This window comes from Elephas maximus, chromosome 8, assembly GCF_024166365.1.
Source record: "Elephas maximus indicus isolate mEleMax1 chromosome 8, mEleMax1 primary haplotype, whole genome shotgun sequence".
NCBI classification, from domain to species: Eukaryota; Metazoa; Chordata; class Mammalia; order Proboscidea; family Elephantidae; genus Elephas; species Elephas maximus.
In genome coordinates this window covers 22,279,568-22,290,931 of record NC_064826.1, presented here as the reverse complement: position 1 = coordinate 22,290,931, position 11,364 = coordinate 22,279,568, and the positions used below count along the sequence as shown (strand labels likewise).

The following is an 11,364-nucleotide window of genomic DNA, read 5'->3' as shown; positions in this document are numbered from 1 at the left end:
TATTGTGATTATGTATGACAAAGTCCTAATTTTTGGAGATGCATGCTGAAGGACTTAGGGGTGAAGTGGATGATGTAATGTCAGTGTGTATGTTTGTGTGGGTATATGAGCACCCACACACCAAAGTAGATAGCTCGTAGATAGATAGATTCATAGATAGGTGGTATATAGATAGCTGATAGATAGATAGCCAGATAGATAGCCAGATAGATACTCCAGATAGGTAGATTGAAACAAAAAATAACAAATCTGTTGCTGTTGAGTCAGTTCCTACTCATAGTGACCCAACAGGACAGAGTAGACTGCCCCTTAGGGTTTTCAAGGAGCAGTTGGTGGATTCGAACTGCTGACCTTTTTGGTTAGTACCCAAGCTCTTAACCACTGCGCCACGAGGGCTCCAGTAGATAGATAGATAGAGAGAGAGAGAGAGAGAGAGATACGTAGATACATAGATAGATACATAGATGACAGAGTGCAACGTGGCAAACTGTTTACAAATGTGAAATAGAGGGGTAGGTGTATGGGTGCTTGTGAGAAACACTTGGTAGACAACAGGAACTCTGCTAATTAAAAAAGAAGTTTTATTACTGAGGAGAGGAGTCCTCTTGCATCCAGTGTAAGAGGTGGGCAGGCATGGCTTCTCCAGCCCATTCCCTCAAGTGATGCATGGGAGGGGCAGTGAGGCAGGGCCAGGTGAGGTCTGCAGGTGAGGACGAGATGGCAGGCAGGAGGAAGGAGCAGCGACCTGCTTGGGCAGGCAGTATTAGATTCTACCTTCCCTTTCTCCTTTCTACTCTTCCCTCATTCCAGGGCTACAGCGGTGGGAGACCAGGACAGAGCAGAGTTTGGGGGGCACCAAGACTGGCAGCAGGGGCAGTGAAAGGAAGGGCAAGGATGGCAAAGCCGAACTGAACCCAGGGAACTCAGCTCTGTGGGCAAGCAACCTGCAGGGACAAAGAGAGGGTGAGCCTGGACTTGTTGTTCCCACCCCCACCCCTCAACACCACTGGAGGGAGAGTGGCCATGATGTTGGTTCCCTACCCTGAATATACATACTCGAATCCCAATCCCACCCCCTTTCTCCTTCTGTGGCTGCCAGTGGTTCTGTCTGCTCAAAGAGTACAGTCTCCTCAACTTTGAGGGCCATGCAAGGAGTGAGAAGAGCTGTATCAAGGTTCATTTGATGATCCCAACTAGAGATCTGTGCCCTCTTGAGGGTCAAAGATCAGTCATCCTTCCCATATCTTGCAGGATGAAGGCCTGGCCTGGATTCTTACCCCAGCAGGGCTCGAGCCTGGCTTCGGGTGGGGTGTCAGTCAAACACCTGTCTGGTGCTATCCCCCAGTACAGCTGATAGCAGGAGGGACCAAGGGGTTCCAGGGTAGGCAGGGCTGCTGTCGACACACTTCCAGGGGACTGCTAGAAAAATCAAGAGATCTCAGCTGCCAGTGATGCCTTCTGTTTAGCAGAATGGGCTCAAGATCTGTCTGCAACCCAGTTTGTATCTGTGCAACTCCTGAGTAGGCTGTAGGGATGGCTCTTTCTGGAAGTGCGCATTGTGGGTGCCTTAGGCAGTTGAGGATTCTAGCTCAGGCCTTCACCAGGAATAGGGGAAACAGTGAGTCCTTCAGTCTCCCCAGCTCACAAACTCCATCTCCTCCTGGGTACCTGTGCAGTGATGATCCCTGGGGAAACACCTGGTCCAGTTAGACCCTGTGAAGCACCTAGAAGATGAGAGTGGAACCACTCAGAGAGAGGATGGGGCAGGTGGGGAGGGGTAATGGTGAGTCGGAGAGGTCAGATACAGGGAGTGTCTAGGAAAGGCAGTAATTTCTTACGGGGGTGGGAAAAGATGGATGGAAACTATAGAAAAGGAAGGACTAAATTCCAGGGATGGTAAATTGGGGACAGTGCAGCCCATAAGAGTAGGGACAGTGCAGTACTTACTACTGCACCTGGCACAAGGGAGGTGCGAAATAAATGTTTGGTGAATGGATGGACGGACGGACGGACGGACGGACGGACGGACGGACGGACGGGTGGGTGGGTGGGTGGATGGATGGATGGATAAGGGTGCAGAGAAATCACCTGGCAGCTGTGTTTCCCACTTGAGTTTCTCTTGCCGGCGCCATTTGGCTCTTCGGTTGGAAAACCATACCTGAGGGAGGTCAGTGACAATGGAGTAGGCTGTGCTCTCTGCTGTCCAGCCCTCATCAGGTGTCTCTGGCCTGAACTCTGAGCAAAGACCCTTCCTTGGGCCTGACCTGATGTCCTATCTCCCTGTTCTGGCCTTTGCTGTCTGTCCCTTCCCTCAACTCTAAGGCTTGGGATGAGAGAGAGAAGAGAGAAATAGCAGAAGAGGGCAAGGAAGGCCTTACCTCTGATTTCTGCATGGTCTGTTCCCACCTTCTTGCTTCCCCGTCCACCTTACGGGAACCCAAAGCCCTGCCTGACATGGGCTCACTCTCCTTGTGGTTTGTGCACACTGTGTCACAAAGCTCACTCACCCTCACCGTGTCCTCAGGCAGGGAGGTGGCAGCAGCCAGCTTACCGCGGGCCACTGAATCAGGATACTGCCCACGCTGGAACTCTGCAGGGATTGGGCTCACAGAGTGAGGGCATGGGGAGAAGAGCAGTCATGGGTCTCCCCTCAGGGCCCACTCCCCAGCTGCTACAGCCCTAAACTGCCCTCCTCCCCAGTGCAGGGCCTCCCATGGCCTCCATCTCTCAGTCTTTGCCCAGGCCCCAGGGTCACTGCCTTCATCAGTCACATCCACCTCTGACCCACCATGTGCCCTGCCCCAGCACCTTTTTCCAGTGCCTCAGCTTGACCTGGGGAGAAAATAGTCCGATTCCGGTGGCCAGTCCCTGGGTGAGGACCCCGGGGAGCCTCGGAGCCACTATGGAGAGTAGGAGGAGCTGGAGCCAAAACAACTGCAAAGAGGGCAATGGTTTGTGATACTTTGTGGTGGTGATCCACAAGCCCCTGGGATGGGGGTCGGGGCTAGGGGACAGCATGGTATAAAAGCAGAGGCAAGTGGCTGGAGCATTCACAGGTACTTGGAGGTGGCTGCAGGAGCACTTGATGGGATACATGATCAATATCAGGGTGGGGTACATACTTAGTGCTTTGGGGGACAAAGTAGCAGGGTTCACCCCAGTTGCCTGACTCCACAGAGCCTGAAGGAAGCTCTGAGAAGCTGTGAATGAGGCAGAAGAAGGGCATGGAAAGTCTAGTCCTGACTCTTCCTCAGCCTGTCTTGTGAACTTGGAGGTTTGGGGACCAGAATTCTGTTCTAGGACCTGCAACCTCTACTTGGTGACCTTGGGTAAGTCCCTTCACTTCTCTGAACCTCAATTTTCTTCCACTGAGAGAGAATAGGATTCCCTTCCAGGCCTGCCTTATTGGGATGTTGTGAGGATGGTCCAAGAAAGGACTATAAAGGGCTTCAAAGACTCAAAATGCTGAAGATTTGACTGTGCTTATCTCAGTGGCAGCTCCAAGACCCACCTGGCGGCCCATACTGTGCCCAGGGCAGTCCCTGGTCCTCCTGTAGTGTTCGCAGGACTCGGTTGATGGAGGAGACCTGGAGGTGTTGGGGTGTTGAGTGAGGAGATAGTGCACCAGCCAGGGTTGCATCCTGAGAATATTTTCCTCCATCCTTTCTCCCCACCTGCACATCTTTCCTGGCAGCCTCCTCTATCACCTAAAGCTTTCTTCTTCTACCTCTCTTACCACCACTATTAAGGAGAGAAACTTTTGGATCAAAAAAGAGCCCCGTAGCCCTGACTCCCAACCTGGATTGCCCACAGTGCCAAGTAAGAAGGAATTTTATTCTTCCCCAAAACAACAAAAAACAAACAAACCCGTTGCCATTGAGTCAATTCCAACTCATGGCGACCCCATGTGTTGCAGAGTAGAATTGCTCCGCAGGGTTTTCTTGGCTATAATCTCTTTCAGAAGCAGATCACCAGACCTTTCTTCCATGGCACCACTAAGTTCAAACCACTAGCCTTTAGGTTAGTAGCCAAGGGCAAACCATTTGCACCACCCAGGGACCTTTTTCTCCCCAGACAGCCCATTTGCCAGCCCCTGTGGCAGAAGGAGCACTTACACTGGGAGTTTTGTCCTGGGTGCAAAGCCCTTCAGCACGCAGCTGGCGTTGGATTTCCCAGGCAAAGAGAGCTGGACACTCACCCTTCAGCTGGGCGATTCGAGCCACCACAGGGGGCGTAGCCAGCCTGGGCTTGCTTCCCCCAATACCCTTGGGCTCCAAGACACCTGTGCGATAGTAACGCCCTAGGATCTTGCTCACACAGCCATTAGATACCTGGGTCAGGTGAGAAACAGGAATAGGTAAGGCAGGATGGGTAGAAGGTGAGTGTTTCTACGACAGAAGGAAGCTACAAGGCAAAGCCAGATTTACTGGAACAGACCACAGAACTATGGAGTTCAGCCTCACCCTTGGATGCCTGCCTGCAGTTCCCCTTCCCAACATCCAAGAGGGTCTTCTAGGAAGTAGCCCAGGCCCCAGAGACCCCCAGAGTCCAGAACAGCCCCATACTTTGGCTTTAAGAGGGACTCCTTCTTCCTGTCTGCCTGTCCTCATCACTGGCAGAAGGTCCCAGCACACTACCTTAAGGCTCCGTGAGATGTCGCAGGGCCGCATTCCACTGACAGCTAGTCGCACAATCTGCTGCCGGGTGTCCAGGGGCAGGGGCCGACCATTCACAAAGAGCCCCCCAAGCTGATTCATGCTGCTGATCCCTGGGCAGGAAAAGGAGGCATCCACACCCCATCTCCCCACTCCCCGCTGCCTGTGGCATGGAGGACCACACCTGGGAGAAGGTTACTCAAGTTCCTCCAGGCTAGCTTTCCACTGTTCAGAAAGTCTGCCTCCAGGGTCCACAAAACATGCCATTTTCTTTGAATGTTGGCATAGAGTGAATCTTAGCTCCTTGGCCATATGTGCTGGCCTTCCTGATCTAAGAGGGGAAGCAGGGTGGTGCAGGGAAGGGGTGACTGGGAAAAGCTTTCCCTAGAACATTGGCCAAGGGCAGATGAAACCGTGGAAATGAAAGCATCTCCTGTTGTTGTTGTTGTTGTTGCTGCTGCTGTTATTGTTGTTGTTAGTTGCTGTTGAGTCAGTTGCGACTCATGGGAACTACATCTGTGCAGAGTAGAACTACTCCCTATGGTTTTCAAGGCTGTGATCCTTCAGAAACAGATCACCAAGCCTGTCTTCCTAGGTGCCTCTGGGTGAGTTCGAACTGCCAGCCTTTTGGTTACTAGTCCGGTGCTTAACGAAACAAACATGCCCACCTCCACCGCCCCTCCCCAATCCATCATCATTCCATTCCCTGCCCTTCAAAAGGGGGAAAGAATTTGAAGAGATGAGCCCATCCCCCATTCAGAATATCTACTTCTTCCTTCTCCCTCCCCATATTCTTTCCTTCTCCCACATCCCAAGGCTTCCTAAGAGGAGCCTAGGAGGATGTCCCTCCTCCCTCCCCACTTCTCCCTGTTCTTCCCACTTCTCCCAGGCTTCTTACCGTCCTGCTGCATGCTCCAGCGACCCACCTCACCCAAGCACAGGGAGCTACCCGGGAGGACTGCGAATGGGAGCCCTTCTCCACCTTAGGCTGAGCCTGCAATGATAGGAGGTTATTTGGGTGAAATCTCTGGCTTGGAATGGTCTTGGGGTATCGGGTTTTGTGATACAGGGTCAGGTTTCTAAAAGTTGCCAGTCGATCATCTAAGTAAAGAAAATTAGCCTTGGCTTTACTTAAGATTTTCTGTGATGAACTTAAACATCACAGGGCCTGCCGAGGACTAGATCACTCTAGATATCCAGATAAAGGGCTGGGAGGTTAGGAGGGCTCTCATTTCCCACACATCCATGACAAGAGGTCAGAGAGATGGAAAGGGAATGATGCTTCCAAATGCCCAGGCGTTCCCTTTTCCAAAAGGATAACTGTTGTCTCTGATCCTTCATAGACCTTCTTCTCAGCCCTGGCTGGCACACTAGGACCAGGGTTCCTGCCTTCTGAGTTCAGACTCTATAGAGACAAAACCCAAAACCAGCCAGGGGAGGGCATCAGTGACCAAAGTCACCCAGGTTTGAGGCTGGAGACCCCAAATTCAGGGTTCTGCCTTCACCATTAGGCAGCTCCTGAGGTAGATTCTCCAAACCACTTCCTTCAGAGCAATTCAGGGGGCTCATGGGACTCAGCTCTAGCCCCAGGCAGTGAGGCTCTGGTCCCACATACTGGAAGTAGAGATGAACCAGGTGAAGTCCTGGATTCCCCTGAAAGACACATCTCTTGGCTGCTTCTAACTTGCTCCAGTTTTTGTTTCCCGTTAACTACGAAAAGTTCTAAATCTCTCAGTGAGTCTCCATTCTCAGGAACTACCTCTCTGAAATTCTTGCATTCAACAAGCATTTACTGAAGGCATATTGAAGGGAGGGCATGAGAAGCAGAAAAGAGCTGTCTGCTGACAGACACAGAAGCCATCATGAGCACAAGAGAGTCTCTGAGCAGCAAGGACACAGGTCACAGGCCACCATGTCTTTCTTGTTTTCATCAGCAATTAATGGGAATCTAAGCTGCTTCCTTTGGCCCCTGGAGCCCTAGCAGGGCTGGAGGTCACCCCAGGGAGCAGTTTATTCATAGAACTTCCCTGCAATAACCATGCTATCTTGGCTTAGTTATCTAATTTGCAAGTATTAAGTTGGAATCGACTCGACAGCACTGGGTTAAGTGAATAAGGTATTAAACCCATACCCGTTGCTGTCGAGTCGATTCCGATTCATAGCGACCCTATAGGACACAGTAGAACTGCCCCATAGAGTTTCCAAGGAGCACCTGGCAGATTTGAACTGCTGACCATTTGGTTAGCAGCTGTAGCACTTAACCACTACGCCACCAGGTCGTGAGTATATTGCCGATTGTTCAGAAGAAAGGAAGTAAAAAGAAAAGGGAAAAGGTCTTTGCACACCGAAAAATTACAATGCAATGGGGAGAAGAGACTAGCAGAGGTCAAACAACAGAGTATGGAAAGTACACAAAGAGTATGGAAGCCAGAGCTTTGTTTCTAAGTTCAGTGGCTAAATTGGCTTTTCCTCACTCCTTTCCTGGCAGGTAGATGTATATACACTCCCCCTGAAGTTCTCATCTTTCCAGAAAGTCAGGAAGGAAGGCAGCAGTGTTTCAAAGGAAGCAGCTGAGGCACAAATCGGGGTTCCCCATTCAGGTACCAGCCAGGGAGTAAAACGAGTCAGTTCCTCACCAGAAGCCAACATTTCTGGCTTCTAATCCTGGGGCTCTCTTTCTCTGCCCCTACTCCTGCTTCATGTTTGTGTGTTTACCACCAAAGCCATGGAGAGAAGGCAGTCAAGCTGGGACGTGCAGGGCTATGCCAGGACAGGGGGAGGAGTACAGAATATCAGTCAAACCCTGAGTCCTTGATAGGACTCTGTCCACCTAAGTGCCCAGAGCTGTGGGCTCTCAGGTCCAAATCTAAATCCTCTCCATGCCCCAACTCACAAACAGAAGCCCCACTCCCAATCATCACACAAAATCCCCAACAGACATGTGAACTTGCCTAATGAATAACTGGTGCTCACAAGGTGGGAAAGAAGGACAGAGGGTGGAGGGGCAGGAGGCCAGGTAGCAGGAAGAACAGAGGAGAGAAGCTGGGCTTGGCCACACAAAGACTAGTAGACAGCATAGGAGCAGAACAATGAGCCTGTAGGTAAGCTACCTGTGTGGAGACAACCAGGTGGGAGCTCCAGCGGCAGGCTCTGTCTCTTTGGCCAGGCTCCTGAGCCCCCCTGCAGGATCTAGGGGTGGTGGTCTGGTCCTGGTAACAGTTTCCACTCTCTGCTCCTCCTTCCGTCCTGCCAGGGGGTCCAGAGCTAGGACAGCCTGTGCTCAAGAGCAGAGGGCAGCCTTCTGGGAGCAGCCAGTGATGTCACAGGCCATGAGCAGAGGAGAGAGGAGGAGGGAGGTGTGCACGGGGCTGGCTGAGACTAGCCCTGAGGCAGGGCAAACCACAGCCAATGGCCCACTGTGTCCTTCCATGGCAAGTCCTCAGAGTCCATCCTGTGCCCACCTATCACTCCAGAGCCACTCTTATGCAGGTCCCCCAGACCCACAGTTCACCTACTCAAGTGCCATTACTCCTGAGGGGAATGGGAAGCATGGAAGGTGGGAACTTCAGAATGTGTCCCCAAAGCTGTGAATGACATAGGGCACAAAGGCTTCTTCCAGACCCACAGACAGAGATTCCAGGCAGAAGGCACTTGCATGGGATTTAGGTCAACTCCTGGGCCATGTGTGCCTTGTTACAAAAGAGAAATGCACATACAGAATGACATAAATACTGACCATGGTGGCCCCTAAAACTCTGGGAGAATGTGGGTGCATGGATAACAGTATGTGTTGCATAGCACCAGTTCTCTCTAAAGGGTGTCCTCACCAATTCTTCAACTGGCTCCTTTACGGAGGTGATGCTGAAGGTGCGTTCTTGCCTGGGAGTAGGGGGCCTTGGACTTTGTAGCATTGACAGTGGTGGCAGGGGTGGGATGAGCCACTGAGGGTAGTTAGAGATGCATATGGGGTTTTTGTGAACAGCTATGCAAGCTGTTTTTACTTCTCCCATCTCTAGATGTTAGCAGGCTCAATTCTCCAGGGATTGATGCTGCTAGTCTCTAAGTCATTAGTGATGCTCCTGTTCCCACAAAGGACATCAAAGGTTATCTGGGTCACTATTTTGAGGCCATAGGAGGAGCGAGGGACTCCAGGAGTTTGGTAGGTGGCTCCAGCAGAGATGTTGGGAGGGAAATGCAGCCCCAGTGCATGGAAGCTGTGTTGCTGACACCATCTTGGGTCTATTCCTTGAGGGCATAAAACAGTAGACATGAGAGTCCTCTGAGTTCATTTCATACCTCATATTCTGTGAAGACCTCATGGGAGTCAGGCTGGAGGGTGTGGGACAATAAGATTAGACCTAGAAGTCACAAGGGGGAAGAAAGGATTTCATTGGGAAATGCTTTAATTTGGGGGGGGGGGGGATGGGTGTTGTACATTCGGCTTGATCTTAGGGTTGGGGACTCTTGTTCTCAGAACAAGACCAAATGCACCAAGAAGTGAGTTTGCTGCCTTTCCCTGCACATATTCCCCTGCACATACTCTCTCCTCTCCCTGCCTCTTGCAGCATCCTCAGTTCATGCTGGCAAGAAGCTACAGGTTTCAGCACCTTGGGCAGAACAGCAGGTGCTCCTGTGACTGCAGAGCCCATTCAACCCCAGGCAGCTGGGCACTGCTGCTCACTCTTCCCAGCCATGCTTGGGGGAAAGGAGGTCCACACAAAGGCATGTGGTACCCCAGGAGCCTGCTCTTAGTCTCCCTTCCCTGCCTCACCCCCTCCCCTGGATCTACTCCTGCATCTGGGGGCACAAGGCTCCAAGTCCTGGCCCTGTCCTGACCCACTGTTCCCATAGACAGCTGCATAAGCGTGGGGGATAGGGGTGTAGCGGGGAGAAGGTACAAGCCCTGGCAGATGGTGGTGGCAGCGATTTCCCCCATAAACCACCCCCTCCCCCCCGCCTTTACAACGCGCTCTCGGGTCTGAACAAACAGAGGCTTTCGACCCAAAGGTGATGGGGGTAGGAAAACGAGGAAAGAGTCCTGGAAGGGGGGCCTAGGAGCCCAAAGGCCCAGCCACTCAGCCCTCTGCCCAGCGCGCCAGACTGTTTGAGGAGCAAATATCTGCCTTCACTGTCTAACTCTCTCAACCGCCCCCACCGGGTTCAGGGCTAATTGTCCCTCATTAGCTGGGCTCAGGCCCCAGGCTGCCGCCAGCCCCTGCCATCTGCTCACAATTATACATTAACTCAGAGGTCTTGCCACCCGCCAGCCAGGCTGCGCGCCCCTCTCCGGGCCTGGCCATTGCCATTCCAGCCTGTCCCTTGCCCTCATGTAATACCCTGGCCTCTGGCTTCTTCTGCCCTTGGGAGCCCCTGGCATAAAGCCTCTCCGCAGTAGAAGAAGGTCTGTCCTCCGGAGAGGCGGCTGGAGTTCCCCTGCTGTTCTCTCGGGGCTGGAAGCCAAGCCAAGCCCGTGCGTAAAGCTGGAGAGGGCAGGGCGCGGCGGGCGCAGGGGACCGGCAAGGTTTAGGCTGACGCCTCTGGCTTTTGGCACCCGCTGGGGGAGATGAAACCAGTTTCAAGCTGTTCCCACCCCTCCCCAAGGCTCCTTTGAGTTGGCTATGGGGTTCTGGCCCTCATATTCCCTGTCTACAGGGAGCCCCATCTCTCGCCAGGCTTCAGGTTTCCAGAGCGCACCGCGTCACCTCTCCAAACCTGTTCTAAGGCAGAGCGCGCCTCCCAGTTTAAAGTCCTAGAGGCTCCTTTAATCTAAGATCATGAAGATTCTTCAAGTCCACTGAACATTCCTAAGACTGGGGCACCTACCCTGGTTGCACCGTCCCCCGCCGCCCCCACCTCACGCAATCACCCTGCTATCCCAGAGCAGACCCTGCTCTAACATCGAAGCTCTCTCAGCATGCAAATCCCGGTATTTTCTGCTCAGCAGCTAGAGGGCTGGCTATCCGGCTCCCTCCCTGAGAACACGTTAGGAAGGGCGTGAATAGCCCATCCTCCCAACCTTGGCTTTGAACTGGAAAGTGCAGAAAAAGCCCATGTTCCCCTCATTTTTTGCCGGGAGCTCCTAACCTCTTAGCTCAATACTGCCTCTTGTTTCTCTCAAGATAGAGTGGGTGGTGAGTCTGCACCCCATAATGCAACTCCCAGAAGATCTGGGGAGTTCAGGCAGCTGGAGTCAAAAGCCTAAGGAAGCCAGTCAAGGAATCCTGTGCTGGTGTGAAGGGCAGGCTGTGAAAGAGCCCAGTCCAGTGGCACCAGGATGCGCACTGCATGCCTCAGACTGCAGTGAGGTCAGGGGCGGTCAGGGGATTCTCCACAAGCCACTCTTGGAAAGTGCCTCCTTGGGTCCTCCTGTGCATGGAGCCTGCCAGTGTGGGGAAGGTGCCTCTGGTTTCTCAGACCCACACTGAAAGCCCTAAACCTGCTCCCCAGGAACTGTCAGTTCTGTTCTCCCCAAAACTGTCCCCACCCACTTTACATAGGGTGGGAGACCTAAAGAAAGGGCCAGTTTTAAATAATAATAATAAGCTTTATTTTTTAGGACCGCTTTTAGATTTAGAGAGAAATTGCAAAGACAGTACAGAGAGTTCCCATATACTCCACACCCAGTTTCCCATATTATTAACATCTTATGTTAATATGGGACATTTGTTACCATTAATGAACCAATATTGATACACTGTTATTACCCATA

General features: G+C 52.3%; 1 protein-coding gene across 1 annotated transcript; it reads right to left on the bottom strand.

Annotated features, from left to right (window-relative positions):
- Positions 1-812: 812 nt before the first annotated feature.
- Positions 813-4,760, bottom strand: PAX4 (paired box 4). The gene is given in 10 exon segments (XM_049893534.1): positions 813-872; positions 874-944; positions 1,278-1,419; positions 1,669-1,724; positions 2,089-2,158; positions 2,508-2,590; positions 2,809-2,934; positions 3,512-3,587; positions 4,116-4,331; positions 4,638-4,760. Coding segments are annotated over 10 exon segments (1,020 nt in total). The 5' UTR covers positions 4,758-4,760.
- Positions 4,761-11,364: the final 6,604 nt, after the last annotated feature.